The sequence below is a fragment of the Pelophylax lessonae genome (genome assembly GCF_965119305.1).
Source record: "Pelophylax lessonae genome assembly, chromosome: 1".
NCBI lineage: Eukaryota > Metazoa > Chordata > Amphibia > Anura > Ranidae > Pelophylax > Pelophylax lessonae.
In genome coordinates, this window is record NC_138768.1 from 570,455,959 (window position 1) to 570,473,765 (window position 17,807).

General features: G+C 40.0%; 1 protein-coding gene across 1 annotated transcript in view; it reads left to right on the forward strand.

Annotated features, from left to right (window-relative positions):
- Positions 1 to 17,807, forward strand: part of ADAMTS3 (ADAM metallopeptidase with thrombospondin type 1 motif 3) — a 264,587-nt gene that overhangs the window by 226,118 nt on the left and 20,662 nt on the right. The window contains exons 17-20 of the mRNA XM_082244160.1: positions 519 to 682; positions 7,025 to 7,190; positions 9,446 to 9,578; positions 11,932 to 12,139. Coding sequence (XP_082100286.1) covers positions 519 to 682; positions 7,025 to 7,190; positions 9,446 to 9,578; positions 11,932 to 12,139 — 671 coding nt within the window. The remainder of the gene's footprint in view (positions 1 to 518; positions 683 to 7,024; positions 7,191 to 9,445; positions 9,579 to 11,931; positions 12,140 to 17,807) is intronic.

Sequence of the window (17,807 nt, forward strand, 5' to 3'; positions counted from 1 at the left end):
GGAGGGATGACATTCAATAGATTAAACCACTACAAAGTACCTTTTGTAGACATTATTTACCATTGTCACCTTATTTGCAGCATATTAAAAATAATGTAGTTCATGTAAAAATCAGTGGCATGGCCATATCAATGCTTTATAAAGCACAGCAGTGTGTTTTACAAATGTGCTTAGCGCTGTGAAAAATGCAGACAATGGCATGGAGTAGAATTATTAAGCGTCCATTACAAATGAGCCCAATGTCATGCTGATGAGCTGAGAGATTTAATTGCCCATGCAGTTCTAACTCTACAGGGATTTCTTCACCTCCTTATCCAAAACTAATTAAAAAAAAAAAAAAATTAAGAGTGGAGTTGTATTTATTTTAAAAAGCCATAAATAAAAGGAAAACCAGAAAAATCTATTCTCAGTTCTGATTATCAGTGAACATTTATATGAAAGAATAGGTGCAATATTATACTTTGTCATAAACAGGATGTAACATTCATTCTTTTTTTTGTTTCCTTCTTTTTTGTAAGCCATTAAAAATCAGGCTACGGGACATTACATTCTGAATGGAAAAGGAGATGAAGCTAAGTCGCGATCCTTTATAGATCTTGGTGTGGAATGGGAGTACATAATTGAAGATGATATTGAAACTATACACACAGACGGACCTTTGCATGATGCTATTGTAGTTTTGGTAAGGACATTTTTGCATTTCAGGATGTTAAATGGTATCAGTAGTCTATCATTTAGCAACAATTGCTGCTGTTCTATACAGGGCTTCAATTAAAGCAGAATTCCAGGATGTACGCTAACAAAGCCACTTGATTTACCCGCACACTGTGTATCATCTCGTTTGCATTTAATTTATGTTGCCTATAAATACACATAAATCTGTACTACTCCCAAGTGCTATTGCTTCCGCCTCAGTGGTTGGGTGGCTGGAAGTAGCAAAGCAAAAGCATAGTCTATCTCTCTGATATTCACATAAAGTGCAGCGCTAAAATAAAAAAACGATCATAAATACAGTGAAAAAATGAATATCACAATATAAACAAAAATTACATATAATAGAATAAAAAGTGTTTATAAGTTCCCAAGAAAATCCAAATCCAAACAAAAATAATAACAGTCCTTCCTTCTGTGACACCCAGGGAATGTGTAAGGTGGGGACACCACAGTGCACTAATGAGGGTAGCAGCTTACCAAAAAGCCGTGGCTACTCAACTTAATGAGAAAGCCTCACCAGGTAAAACAAATCACAGGAAATCCAAGGAACCATGAGCAGCGCCGTGAAAAATTAATTCCTTAAGGAAGCTCCATAGTGGTCAGATGGATATATGGAAGAAAGTAATAGAAAAGACCATTGCGTAATCCCATCAAGATTAAAATGATGTTTATTAAAAAAACTACTCACATGGATTTAGCACAAACAAGCACATAGAAAACGGTATGCTGGAGATTCGATCGCGGCGTCCCGCAAGTAACTCATCAGCATTAGACAAACAGCCGGCTCAGAGAAAGGGGCGTGTGGATGTTGCGTCTGGAGTCTCCAACGTTTCGTCATCAAAATACGTCGTCTGGGCGTGACTACCAGACGCAAGAGACACGCCATATACCCCCTTGAGCTGAATGAGCGGTATGCATCTCAGCCAATAACAGACGGGCAGGGGCGAGAGCCACACCCACACATCGCATGGACCGTAGGGTGAATGACAGATGGCTCAGCCTATCCCACTGATGTAGAGGCGGAGACTTGCATGCCGTATCGACAAAAGCAAAGTGAGTAGCGTATGTATACGCCCACCACTCTCTCTGTCTATCTCTATCTCATCTATCTCTCTGATGCCTGATGACTTTGCTCGCACACTACTGCTGGCCAAGCAAAGTGATGATGACACCTCCTGAGGACTGGAAGGGTTCTTTTTTTACCACCTGACTGGTTGGGTGAAGCAAGTTATCATGCAGCTTTGACATTAAAGCCCTATTAAATTCTGTTTAAATTGGCTAAATACATTCCTAGTGCATTACAAAGGTGATCAAAGTCGTATAGTTTGTTTTCTTTCAAAATCAGCCACAGACTGTGTGGGAAAGCCTGTCCCCTGCCAAAATGGTGTAGAGTGGGACCTTGGCCCTTTGTGGGGACTGGGGAGGTAATGATCTTTTCTCAGAGGTCTGACACATGCCAGAGCTCTCCAATAAGCAGGGAGCATGTGCTTTACTGATTGTAAAGCTATAGTTTTGATGCAGCAGGGTGTGTGTTGGGACCTCTGTAATGAGACCACTGCTTCCCCACAGAAAGCAAGGGCCCCACTTTGGAGCCAACGGGAGAGGACATACTTTTCTACTGAGGCAGTGGCTGCTATAGAGACAAAAGGAACTTTTAGACATTGAACATGTTTTATTATGATGCACCTGGAATGTACTTACCTGATTTAAACATAGGGTTCATTTGTACTTAAATCAGCACCCACTGAAATGCATAGAAGGTTAAAGGTAAATATTGGGGGGGAAAGAAGATAATTGTGCTGAAGACTGATGCTGTTATACAAAAACAAAGGGCTTGCTTGGGATGACATACTTTACAGACCATGGATGGTAGTGGTGTATCTAGCATATCTGGCATGCTGGACAGCTCTTTTTTTTTTTTTTCAACTAGCGTCAGTGGGTCAGGAGTACTTAAAACAGAAGTTCAACTTTTGGGTGGAATTCCGCTTTAACATTACCACCTTCTCCTTTACTTAAGTTTTGACAAAAAAACCTGGAAGCTGATCGGGTTCTATGCAGAGTTGCACCAGATTTTTACTATCCTGTTTTAGTAAATCAAACCCAGTGCTAAATATAAGTATCACTACTGAAAGCCCAGTGGGGACACTGCATGTTCAAGCATTAGGTTCTCTCTGAAGTTTCCTGATGCCAGAGGAGAGGGTATAGGAGAACGAGGTGAGCTGCGTTAAGAGATATTGGAAAGAAGCAAAGCAGTTTAAAGTAAGCTGGAATAGGAGAGAAAAAAGTAGAATACAGATAAAAGTAAATCAGCTGAGTATGGAGAAAAGAAAAGCAGCTTAGCTGTACAAGATAGAGCAAGACATCCGTGTAGAGATAAGCAGAGCAGCAGAACAGGAACATAAAAAAAAAGCATTAAGTAGTGTTATATATGAAGACTGATAAAACAGAGCTAAAGTTTAGAGGCACCATAGGAAAGTAACATGGAGAAGTCAAGTCAGCAAAAGGCAGGACATATATGGGATCATTCTTAATTATGCCATCTTTGTAAAACCTCATTACTACAGTTATCTTTAGGCAAATTGACCCCAGGCGGATGCACTTTATAGTGCACATAACACTTCCCTTTACTGTATAACACAGTAGAAGCAGTGTGATGTGCCGTTACAAGACATCACAGCGTTTATTTCTCATTTAAACTTGTTTGAAGTTAACACAATTTAATTCAACCAACCAACTTCATGCACCATAGTGCATTGAGACACACCGCAGTGCATTGGCATGAGGACATACAATTTTATACTATGCACACCGATGTATATGTAAGGTGTGCAGAAATTTTCAGAATGAATGGCACCCCGTTGCTTCAGCACTCTTGACATGCATTGTGGTAAAGTTCACTGTGGGGGGCCCTGTCAGGTAGGTTATATGAGGCCCCATGAATTGTAATAAAGGCCTTGGTTCTGTCCTGTGTTCTACCTTCTTGTTAAATAGACAGCTGCATTTGGTAAAAACAAGTAACAACTAGCTGATAAACTGATATGATGAATGATAGAGAGAAGAAGGGATAGACCTGTCTATTACACTCCTGCACTGGAGCGATTATCACCCTAGCAAGCCGTGCTGCTGCTATTGAGCCCCAGTCAGGATGATGGGGGTGTTGTTGAGACCCCAGGGATTAAAAGTGTCTGGCAGGAGATCTCCTGTTCTGCCAGTCACACTAGACCGTCCGAGCCCATCCAGGCCTCCAACAGTGTGGATCCCTCACAGGACTTGACAGCGTACCTGATCGCTGGTGCCATATGTAAACACAGAATCTGTCAGAGGAAGACTTCTACTACTATCTTTCTCTGTCGAACTCTACAATAGATGTTTTTCAGAGTCACAAATGAAGTAAGTAGTGGAAGACTTTCTGTGTTTATAAATTACAGCGGCGATTGGGTTAGCTGTCAATTCTGCATGGGTCCTGTGCTGGTGGAACTGGGGTTGGGTGGCCCAGTGTGACATAATAAATCATATACTGTAACTTTGGAGAAATTAGGTTATGGAGTTATTGTATGTCCATAGGCTGCTTTATACTCACCATTTATACATTTAGAAAATAGGTATACATTGAAGAGATTTGTTAAAGGGGTTGTAAATCTTACTTTTTTTAAATTAAATAAACAGGTTTATACTTACCTGCTCTGTACAGTGGTATTGCACAGAGTTGCCCCAATGGGGTCCCCAAGTTCCAGGCTCTTCCTCGTCTTTGTGTGCCACCATATAAACCCACTTTCTATGGTGGCACACATGCGGGTATGCTCCCGAGCCCTACTGTGTGCATCCATACACACACACACAGCGCAGCTCAGCCCTGCCCTGAGGAGAAAGCCGCTGCAGACTGGCACATTGCTGGATCAAGTGAGTATTTAAGGTGTGAAGGGGTGATACAAATACTGTAACATTGTTTTACCTTAATGCGGGGAATGCATTAAGGTAACATTTTTTTCCTTTAGAACCACTTTAAGAAAACATACTTCAATAAGTATGGCATAACTGAAGATAACAATTGGAAAAAAAACAAAACACATAAATGCTTAAACTCAAGGCCCTATAGTCTTAAACAAATGACACAGACAATACATTTAGTGCAACAAGAAAATGTGCACCTTTGACATGCTATGTAAGGAATGCATTTAGAAATGTTTTCCCTTTAGAGCCACCAAAAAAAAAAAAAAAAAACATACATCTAAGAAGTTTGGTGACTGGTATCAGAAAACAAACAAAACAAAGATACCAACAAATTACCTTCAAAATAATCATCATTCTTCACAATACACTTTTGGCAATGTTCAGAAAGCTTCTGGAAACTGTCAAAAAAGGCCTCTTTAGGAATTGATCACAGAACCACTGCTACACATTCTTGGATTTTTATGAGTAAGCGATCGGTAGAATCGTGAAACGCGTCAACCTGTCCCATGTCTGTGTGATGCACCTGTGTATTTAAGTTTGTGGGAATAAACACCTCTAGTTCATCTACTCCAGAGTGCGGTCAATTTTTCTCTTTGAATACCTGACTACTGGATGGGCGGGTCCGACCGGCACCGGAGTGCCTTGCCTCACCTGAGCGGCTTTTTTGTGTTTGCTACATTTGTTTCTCCATATCTTTGGATAGCCATGTGTATGTGCGCACCTGGCCCATGTTGCCGTTCAGATATTGGACCATTTATCAAACTTTTTATACACACCTCATACAGTAAATGCATCAAGAAAGTGTGTTGCCTTTACTCACTATGTACAGGTTACATTAAAGGCATACCAGCTATGCTAGGTGCTTTGTGTTTTTTTTATACATTTTGCACTTTCAAGAGGTCTTGAAAGTTTAAAGGATGATACATAAGTGGGTGTATTATCTGTTTTCTTTGAATAGATTAAGTTACCTGGTGTCTGAGGTTCAAAGGCACTACATCCCACCACACAAGTACAACAATTTTAGAGGAAAACTGGATTTTTAAGGTGCCAACAAAAATGTAATATAAAATCAAAAATGTTATTGAAATAAATGTATTTTTTAAAATAATCAATTCCATAAAAACCATCACAGAATATCCATGCGGTTATGGCACACATGCAATAGTTTCAGCTCAACGTGTTTCGCCAATCATTGGCTTCCTCAGGAGACTCTTTGGGCTACTGCACACAACTGCAGATAAAAACTTAATGTGTAAGTAAACAATAAACACATGCAGCGCATCTAAGTATTTTATTTGATGCAATATAAGAATTTTATTACTACTATAACACCCTAGGTGAGAGAGCCTTCCAAGCAATCTACTCATACTATATTTGTATAGGTGTAATAGTAATTATACAATTCTTGTATTGCATCAAACTATATACTTAGATGTGCTGCATATGTTTATTGTTTACCTACACATTAGGGTTGATTTACTAAAGGCAAATCGACTGTGCACTTTGCAAACTGCAGTTGCACTCTGCAAGTACAGTTGCTCCAGAGCTTAGTAAATGAGGTAAAGTTTCACTTTGCAAAGAATACCCAATCACTTTACAAAGTTCACACTCTATTTCTACCTATGTTTTTATCTTTAGTGACATTTTGTGCAACATCCCAAAGAGTCTCCTGAGGAAGCCAATGATTGGCGAAACATGTCAAGCTGAAACTACTGCATATGTATCACTGGATATTCAGTGATTGTTTTTATGGAATTGTTGATTTTAAATATACATTTATTTCAATACAATTTGAGATTTTTATATCACATTTTTGTTGGCATCCTGAAAATCCGTTTGTCTTTATCAAGGACAATTTTGTGCTTTGAGTGGATTGTCTTCTCTTATATCACTTTGCATCACTAAGCACCAAGCTGTAATTACTCCAGCAAGGCTTCCACTAAAATGAAAAGCAGATGATTATTATACTTTTGTTTTATGTTGTACATACAAGAGAAGCAATACAGTGGGACAAATAAATCCACATATGAAAGAAAACACCATCTGGTACTATTTTTCAGATTTATTTTACTTTTATTGACTGCCTCCTCTGTCTGAGAAACAAATTAAAAGGAAGGATCTAATGAACTCTTTCTTGGAGCTCATTAGTGGCCAACGGCATATAAGTTTCAGCAACACAAAAAAACACCAGGAGTATTCATGGAAAAATGTTCGTTTGGCTGCCAGGATCATTTGGAGGCAGAAGTGTTTTGTATTCTCCTTGCAGAATGTTCTGATTTCCAGGTACTGTCAGAATACGGTATTTCAAATTGTTATGAGACGCTAACTTAACACTTGCTCTGTGTTGTGGTTTGTGAAGGTTATACCCCAGGAGAACGACACAAAGTCCAGCTTAACCTACAAATACATCATTCACGAAGACTCCTTGCCATCCATAAATAATAACAACGTACTGCAGGAAGAACTTGATACCTACGAGTGGGCTTTAAAGACTTGGTCTCAGTGCTCAAAACCATGTGGTGGAGGTAAGAATTTTACTGAATGTTTGAGATGGATGTCAGCTGAAATTTTCATTAACCTCTTCTGGTGCAGAAACACAAAATTGATTTGGGGAAGCCTATTTATTACAATCTTGTTACATTGTTTAAAGTATATTTTTTCACTATTTTATTTATTAATTAGTTTAATTATTAATAATGAATTCTTATTAATAATACTACTACTAATAATAATAATAATAATATTAAAATATTAATTTTTTTAAGGATTATTGTGTTTATAAATACTTATAAAAAAACCTGATATTTAATACTACTCAGTACTCAATACTCTGTATGCTGATTTTTGCTTTCCGCACCCAGTGCCATAAATCTTATAACTACTGTCAATTGTCAGATTTAATTCTGCTAAATGTATGTGAATCCAGGCATGGTAATATGTAGATACCATTTTGAAATAGAAATGGAGTCACTGCAATGCGACATCCGTATATACAATAACATATGGAAAAGGAAAAAAAATGTTGTTGATTAGACTTTAAAGGCAATTGGGACACTGAATCGTATAAAACCATATTTTTTTTATTAATGTACAAAACTTTAACCAAAACAAAGCACTGAAAACACGTGCATTGAAAAAAACATGTACTAAGTTATGTATAACAATGACAGTGATGATACACCAATCACAGTAATGTACAATTGAGTGAGTCCTTGTGCATCAACGCGTTTCGTTCTACGCTTCCTCAGTATACACAGAAGGACAACATAAGATTCACTTGTCTGAAGACATAAACACACACAGGAGAAAGCTTCCTGGGTGGGCACAGTGGCACAAGAAGAAACAGCTAAATATCACCCCATAACTGTAGGGATAAGGCAGTAAGATTACACCAAAAAGGATTTAACATATATAAAAAGAGGGAGGAAATGCTGGTCCTGCCCCCCCCCCCCCCCTTCACTCCCCTCTTGTTTGAGTAACCCTATATGCTTCATAAAAGCTATACCCAATTTGCAGCCAATAAATGGAACTATGCAATATTAGCGTCAGCCAGTGGACAGCATTTCACCTTTTTATATATATTCTATCCTTTTGGGGGTGATCAACCATCTATGAGCCACAAGATCCAGCACTTGTATTCACTTCCAGAATATATGATCAAGTTTCCACCATCTTACTGCTCTATCCCTACAACTGTGGGGTAAAATTTGGCTGTTCCTTCTTTTGCCCTGGTGCCTACCCAGGGAGCGTTTCCTCCTGTATGAGTTTGTCTCCAAACAAGTGAATCCTATGTTGTCCGTCTGTGTATACTGAGGAAGCAGAAAGTAGAACGCGTTGATACACAAGGACTCACTTGATTTATTTTATTTTTTTTTTTTAATATTCTATTGAATTATAAAAATGCAAAGTTACAAGCATACAATCAGCCAAAGTTGGCAAAAGTAACAGAACAGAATTGCATATAACAAACGTCATTGGTAGCCAAGGGGACCTAGGACAACTTCACTCTGTGAGGCGCATACAGTCTAATAGGGACCTGAGGTGAAAAGAAGTGGGTGGTAAAAGTAGAGGTAAGAGAATGAGACACAAAAGAGGAAGCAAACCACCAGGAGAATATAGCAGTCGAGTCGGGCAGGTCCGTGTTGAGGCCCATACCCTGGGTGATCAAAACCCAGGGACGGGAGACAGGGGAGTCGTCCGGGAGGGGGAATGACGAAAAAGCCACTAAATCGTGCAGAGGAGGGGGGGAGCTAGTTGACCGGGGAGAAGAGGAAGAGGACTCACTTAATTATATAGTTCTTTGGAACTCCACTACTGTAATTGGTGTATCATTACTGTCATTGTTATACACATCTAAGTACATGTTTTTTTATCAATGCACGTGTTTTTGTTCATTAATAAAAAATATATACTTTTATACTATTCAGTGAACCAGTTGCCTTTAAAGTCCGACCAAAAATATTTTTTTCCTTTTCCTACGTAGATACTATTTTTTAATTACAACTCAGTAATTTCAGTGCGTGAAAACAAAAATAAATTTTCATTGCTAACCAGGGGCAGTCCAATCTTCTTTCATAATCATAAGCACATGTTTTCCATAATATAGGAATTTTTTAAATATTTATTGATAGTAACGGAGTTGGTACAGTCGTGGTACTGGATTTGGTATATCCTTCATTAGCACATGTGTGTTCTGTTTGTATAGTGAAATATTAGCTATAACAAGTGGGCAATTCTGTTTCCAAATTGCAAATAATTGTTTTCAATTTATGTTTTGAAGGTTTTCAGTATACAAAATACGGTTGCCGTAGAAAAAGTGATAACAAAATGGTTCATCGTAGCTTCTGTGAAGCCAACAAGAAGCCAAAACCTATTCGCCGAATGTGCAATTTACAGGAGTGTACACAGCCAGTGTGAGTGTTCCTTTTGTATAGCATTAGCTTTTGTATGCACTAGTTCTTATTCATATGTTTCCTGTAGTGCAGCACTGTGAAATGAGGAAAACCTTATTGGATTTATTTAAAAAAATATTTGTAGAAGTTTATGTAGGCACCGAAATCTGATGTGGCAATACACAAAGTAAGAAATACAAACAAGGTTGAATAATACCTAATCCTAATCCATAAAACAAAATGACGGTGAAACTTAAAAACAAGATACAATTGGGAATGAAAGTCCTGCTGAGAAAAGCTTATAGTCAAGAGAAAATAAAATGATAGCTATATACAAAAACAAATATGCCTCACAGAAATAGCTTATTATACTTAAAGTGAAGTTCCAGTCTCCTGATTAAAAAAAAAAAAAGTCAGCTGCTACAAAAACTTTAGCTGCTGACTTTTAAAAACCAGCCACTCTTGCTGCCTTTGCTGCCTTTCCTCTGCCCCGGCATCTTCACTATGTGTACCTAGCTGTGACAACTTGTGGCTTTACAGCCGGGTACCCACTGCGCATGCGCGAGCAGAGCTGCGCATTGTGAATGGTGGATGCATTGGATCCAGTTTCCCAGAAAACTGGAGGGAGGGAGGAGAACTTCTGCTCTAATCGCCTAGGTGAAGGGGTACCTGTCCCTGTCAAAATTGGGTACCCGTTCTCCCCTGCTCCTCAAAAGAGCCAATTCTTCAAGAGGAGCATAGGACAAGTCATTAAAACAGGACTTCCCCTTTTTGGTGGAGCTCCGCTTTAATGCAAGAAGAAGTAGTTGAATATGTTTCCTGGATTGTTTCATTAATGTTTTTTAAGCTCCGGGTACATATAAAACACCCATTATTGCAGTTAGGTATTTGCTATTTTTATTGTTTTCATTGTTTCTAAATACAATGAATATAATGCTGGCCAAATGTCTTAGAGTCCAGTCACACTGCCGCGACTTGTCAGGCGACTTGTCAGCCTGACAAGTCGCGGTCCGTCGTGGTCCATTGACTGCTACAGGACCCGTTCTAATAGGAGCGACACAAGTCGCTCTGACTTAGAAAAAGGGTCCTGTACTTCTTCGGGGCGACCTCGGAGCGACTTGAATAGACATTCATTATATGAAGTCCGTGCAAGTCGCGCCGAAGTCGCGGTGCACATCGGTGCACGCGACTTCACAGGTCGCCCCCCCCCGAAGTCGTGCCGCTTCAATGTGAATCGGCAAGAGAAGTGACACAATCCAATTTGCAGATTGTCACTTTTCGATAAAAACAATTGGCAATTGATTCAAATAACGGTTTAGCTGAATTGATTTATGTAAGCTATGATCCTCTCATCCAAATAATCATAAGTTGAATAGTCATATTGTTACACATATATATATATATATATATATATATATATATATATATATATATATATATATATATATATATATATATATATATACATATATATATATTGTGGCAGGTCGAGTCTGTGCCACTGTGTGAAATGGCGGTCTGGGAAACAGGCACACTAACGGAGCCATTGTGTGCTGCATATATGTTAGAGACAGAGTTAGACATCAGAGGCCCCACCATCCCAACTGGGTCAATAAGTGAAAGGAGCTGTGAGGTGCAAATCTCATCATACTGTCCAGGTCAGGACATACAAAAGGCCCGAGCCTGTGAGGATGTAACAGCTGGGAACTGCAGGGGGAACAGTCAACCTGACAAAGGAAAAGCGTTTTGTGCAGGAGCACTGGGACTGTGTTTGGCAGTCTGGAGGAGCAAGGTATGAGGCTTGAACACTAAAGCTTCAAAGATAGAGCAACAAGGCTGAATTCTATGTTTTGTTGCATTGATAATGAGAACCCCCCTGCGTCGGAAACTTTTTGCTGTTTTAAAAGAAAGGGGGCAGAAAAGCCCTAAAACGTACTTCTGGCATGGAGTAAACTCAGTGTTTGGTGCTACCAATGAGCTACAAATTCCCCAACTTGTTACTATATATATTTATATATATAAACTGTATATGGCCAGTATATGTTCCTTAACTTGCCTTAATACCCAGCCACCCAGCCCCTTCAATAAAATATACCGCATTTATCCAGTGGGGTTCTTGCAATTGGAAAACCTATCTCAGTGTTGCACTGAACCCACTGGGTGAAACCTTATTAATGAGGATAGACAAACTTCAAAACGGCAGCTAGTTATTAGTGTAAGCCGCAAGATGTGAGCAGCAATGCAGCGTTCATTTAAACCATAGGATAACAAGAATGGTCAGTTTGTTGCTGTATTGTCCAAATCTAGAGAAAAAATTAAATGTGCTTTCTCTTCTCCACATTAAGTAATAATAGTCTAAATGTGTCTCTCATAGCTGGGTAGCTGACGACTGGGAACACTGCACAAAAAGCTGTGGGAGTTCTGGATATCAGATTCGTGTTGTACGGTGCATTCAGCCCCTTCATGATGGTACAAATCGCTCAGTTCACAGCAAGTATTGTAGTGGAGAGCGTCCAGAGAGCAGACGAGCATGCAACAGGAATCCCTGCCCTGCACAATGGAAGACAGGTGCTTGGTCTGAGGTCAGTGTTATATGTCCACATCATTTGTTATAGATATACTACATTAATCACATTAATTACAATAGGTAGTGAAGCAGGGAATCGCTGTAGAGAAGACTTCACATCAATGTTTCTTAACTAAAAACCTTTTAACAAAAATGAGCACTATCCTCATACTGTATAAACAACACACAAAAAAAAAATAGAATAACAGAATTGTGGTGAGTATGTGAAAGCGCAGAACCAAATAAATGACATACATCCGCAAATCCTGCTTGGAACCAACCTAGGGGTAAAATGTGCAAGGAACCCAGTGCCTCAAAGCTAAATTTGATCTATGTTGGAATTCCCATTAAAGATTGGATTCCTATCCGATAAAGAGGTCTAGGTGTCCTGCTGGCGATCTTAAAAAATTGACCTGGTGGAGATCTTCAAAAAATATTATGGACTTATGCTGTGAATAAGGGTAAATTGAAGCTTAAGCATTTGCTATGATTTTATAGTATTTCTATATCTTAATGAAACCATGCCAATGCCAGAAGACAGGAAAAGTATTCTCACACTCCTATTATAATGTATTTTTTTTTTAGTATGATATAACTATTTTCTAGATATACCTATTGTATTGGGACGCATGCCTTTACAAGTACATGAACTTTAACTTTAATGGCATCAGTCTTAATCTGTAGGGGTTCACTGGTGCATAGTCATGTTGGAACAGGAAGGGGCCATCCCCGAACTGTTCCCACAAAGTTGGGAGCATGAAATTGTCCAAAATGTCTTGGTATGCTGACGCCTTAAGAGTTCCCTTCACTGGAACTAAGGGGCCAAGCCCAACCCCTGAAAAACTACCCCACTCCATAATCCCCCTCCTCCACCAAATTATTTGGACCAGTACACAAAGCAAGGGCCATAAAGACATAGATGAGAGAGTTTGGGGTGGAGGAACTTGAGGGCCTGACCTCAACTCGATAGAACACCTTTGGAATTAATTAGAGCAGAGTCTGAGAGCCAGGCCATCTCGTCCAATATCAGTGCCTGACCTCACAAATGGAAAAATGGTCAAACATTCCCATTGACACACTCCTAAACCTAGTGGACAGTCTTCCCAGAAGAGTTGAAGCTGTTATAGCTACAAAGAATGGGCCAACTCAATATTGAACCCTACGGGCTCAGATTGGGATGCCTTTAAAGTTCATGTGCATGCAAAGGCAGGGGTCCCAATTCTTTTGACGATATGAGTTATTTTTTATAGTAAAATTCCCTAATCCATATATATTCAATATGTTATATTTAACATTAGCAATGTATAGGTGTCAATTTATATTATATAGCTCACAGCAGTTTACAATGAAAATATCAGATGAGGCCAATAAATGTAAAAGCTTTCTTCAGTATCTGCTAAAATTCCATATCTATCTATAAGCTAATGCAGGGAAAAATAGCCTCAATCATTGAGGGTGTCTACAAAGCTGTAACTTTTGGAACCAAACAGGTGTTACTCAATGAAGGAGCCAGGTTTGACTGTGCTGCCTGGGAGTATTTGTGACTATCTAAAAAATCTGGCCTTTTACCAACCACTGAGGCTGAAAGTTATGCAGACCTGCAGACTGATTAAATATAAAGCAGAGGCTCACAATCATTTTTTCCATTTCCCGTCTTCAGCTAAACTTGTTTATATTTACTAAAAACAAAATCACTCTAGGAATGCTTTCCTATTGAGAGTGCTAATACAATATATTATTAACCAATAAATAAAAAAATGAAAATAATCCTTTAATGGAACACTGAACAAACAAGCAAAGATGAAAATGTAGTAACAATCATACAGTTTCACTTTATTTTCCTGATTAATGCCATATTTTCTAAAGTAGGGGTTAGGTCTGCCAGCAAGCGTAAAGTACATTCTATTACACTTACTGAACTGTGCTATTGATGGATAAGTTATCCGTGATCTATTTGTGCTAAATCATAGGAACATCAGATATAAACTGGTTGGAAAGAACAATATATAGTATCATATTAAAGTATACAGTATCTAAAGCCAAAAGCTTTTTTTTTTTTTTTTATCCATTTTGAGCAAGGTAGGGGAGTTTAAAACTGCTGTAATATTTTTTTTTTATTGCCATCTGTGTCGGTTTTACTAGGTACTGTAGATTCAGCATGAAGTGAGATCCAACAAAAAATGGTCCAGGCGCTAACCCTTTAGACAGGTTCCTGAGAGGTCAAAAAACCAAATGGCTATGGCATTGTTGATAAGACCAATAATAAAAGTTACACCCAGGCTGCCAAATCCCTAACACGGGATGATGTGTAAACTGTCAAAACTATGGGAAAGAGGGATGGCGCACTGTGGTGTACATATTAAAAAATTCTGCATAAATTACTGGCAAAAAAGTGTCAAGATGAAACAGAATTTTAATGAGTGCAAGTTGAAGTTAAAATAACAGCCAAACCGATCCTGGAGTCTCCGGTATCTCCCAGGGGTGCTGTGGGAATCCCAAGCCGTGGAAAGCAGGGCAGTCCAAATCCAAGAGGTGGTGACAGACAGGGAGAGGTGATGTAGGACCTTCGGTGTGCCAAAGGACGTTACTGCGGCTGGAGAAGCCTGGGTAGGTACTGTGTGCAGCCGCTACATAGACCCAGAGCCGGATCCTCTGCGATCACCGGAACTGTCGCGCAGATGACGTCACCGGAAGTGATGACCGGAGCCTCGGTGGAACGCTTAGCCGGATGTGGACGGTGACACGCACGCTTCTGGTTGCCGCAACTACATGTTTCGCGCGCATTTGTCTGTCACCACCTCTTGGGTTTGGACTGCCCTGCTTTGCACTAAAATTCTATGTTTCATCTTGACACTTTCTTGCCAGTAATTTATGCAGCATTTTTTAATATGTACACCACAGTGCGCTAGCCCTCTTTCCCATAGCATGAAGTGAGAGGCTATCTTTCAAATGTGGAGGAAGTCCCCATTTCGTCTTCAGGCAATATGTGTCCCTATTGGAAGGGTCTTCTACTGGTGGCATCTCAAAACATTAGAATTACCCGTACCTACATTCCTAGTGACATTGTTGATCAGTAAAATTAGGGAGAGTTAAAGTGATTGTTTTGTTTTCTATAAAAATAAAAAACATGGTATACTTACCTGCCCTGTGTAGTGGTTTTGCACAGGGCTGCTCAGATCCTCCTCTTCTCGCCCCTCCCTCCTTTTGAGTGTAGTTGCAGCAAGCAGCTTGCTATGGGGGCACCCGATCTGAGCTGCTGCTCTGTGTGTCCATTCAGACACAAAGCTGTGTCTCGGCCCCGCCCCCTCTCTCTCCTTATTTGCTAACTGACTTTTGATTGACAGCAACGGGAGCCAATTACATTGGGAGCAAGGCTCCAGTGGCACGCGCACACGCCCCAGATTTTGTGCACAAAATCACATACAGGTATGTGATTTTGTGCAGCCGGGCAGCCCTGCCGCCGTATATATGTGGCAGGCGGCCCGGAAGTGGTTAATGATGGATGTACATAGTGGGACACATTTCTGGGATTAATAAAGGGCTTGTTTGTGTGTCTATATTTAGTGTTTTTTTTGTGCGTGAATGGATGGGAATACTATGTACTACCCCTTACTCATTCATATAGGTGGGGGGGGGGCAGTATCTGGGTACCTTATTATTATTAAAGTGGGCATCCAGATTCTGATAAACCACCGTCCAAAGATCCCCACAACCACTGGGCCAGGGTTATGGGGAAGAGGTTATATGAATAAAGCCGGCACACGAAAAAACTTCTTCCAAGTAAAATTCTTTATTCCAGCATGGATAGAGGTGACAACATGACAAATGCTGACGTGTCCATGCTGGAAAAAGAATTTTACTTGTAAGAAGCTTTTTCGTGTGCCGGCTTTATTCATATAACATTTGGTTTGGACGTTCAGCCTGAGCACCGACACTTAGCTCTTTATCTTCTCACTAGCTAGGGTGAGTTGTTGCTTATGGGGAAGAGGTCCTTGTACTCATCAACATAGGAATAATGTGCTGGCAAGGCCCCCCCATGTTGAAGACATGTGGCCTAGTATGGTTAAGGGAGTGGGGGGAGTGGGGGGGGGGAACTTTCCAGGTCTGTCGGGCTTCATGCTCCGATAAGGGTCTGGTATGTATTTTTTTTGGGGGGGGGGGGGACCTCACAATTTTTTTACTTGTTTTTTTGCATGGGGCTCCACCTTAAAATTCTTACAAGCTCCTCATCTAGTATAAGGGTCTGGTATGTATTTTTATGTGGACCCCCATTTTTTTGTTTGAGGTCCCTCATTAACAGCTATATGGGATAAAGGTTCTGGTATAGATAATATTAAAAACACTCCTCCCGCCATATAGAATTATTTTTAATTTTTTACTTTTTTTCCTGCTTTGGTACATATTCCCCAGGGTAGTAATCAGTCTCCCTTGCCACTTGTTTGACAAACCTCTGCCTATTAGCCTTGAAAATGGCCATTACAATTTTTTAACATTTGGCTCCTATTGAGTTCAATGTGGTTTGGATTCGGAACCTGAACTTTATTCATGGTGTGCAGAACCTGCCTCTAACCAAACCCAGATACATTCAGCTCATCCCTTTGTACCACTTTGGCTCTTGTGTTGCCCCAGAAAAGCTGAGGACTGAGTGACTTCTAAACCTGACTCTGCAACCAGCCTGGCTGTAACCAGGGCATTAATTTAGACATCATGCAGCCCTAGACATACCTGGATGATTATAACCATTTTCTTTTATGCAATTATTTTATTAAAAATTAAAGAAAGAATATGTTATTGCAGTATTCATACCACCTGCTTTATTGTCACAGTTTACTTTTTAACTTGTAAAAAAAAAAAACGGGAAATGTTTTTATTTTATTGTTTCTTGAACCGTACTTTGCCTTCTTACTCCTCCTAAAGTCCAATGCTGGGAAACTATAAAATAAAGCTACAGCCCTACTGCAAGGGTGAATTGATTGTTTAGGTCTGGGGACACAGAAAAGCAGATTTACTCACCCTATCCTTTGCAGCTAGACCAGTCTTCGCAGTGTCTTCTCCTCTACGCTCCACTGGTCTAAGGTCCTGACATCATCAAGATCAGCACAGGGCCCATAGCCCTGCTCTGGACATGAGAGCGCCGAGGGACAGTCAACCATTGGAGCATGGAAGGGTGCCATCTGCTGGGGAGCAGAGGATCAGGTAAGTAAAGTTTCTCTTCTCCCCCAGACAATATAACCATTTAACACTTGCAGTGCAGGCACAGTCCCACTGCAGGTGATCATTTTTATAGTTTCCAGGAGTGGTGTTTTAACAACCCCTGCACACACTTTATCGTATATAGTTTTCACTGAATTAAACACAAATTAGAGTAACAAATGCAGCTTTAGCTTTCATGCACACTGGCCATGCATGCAATCCCAGTATTTTGGAGAAGGCATAGGCGCATCATCCAGTCCCATTGACAGCAGCCTGTAAAACTCTTTGAGCGGCTGAAAGCTGCTGCCACTGGACAAGGCTGGATGGTACACTAAGTGGTGCTAACATTTAGGCAGTGTGCTCCCAAGGATGAATGTGCAGAATGTAAACAGCAGTTCAGTTCATGTCAGAATATTGCACAGTCATTGGCTCTCTGGACAATATACAAAGCCAATGCTTTGACATATAGGGGTTGATATTCTAAAGGCAAA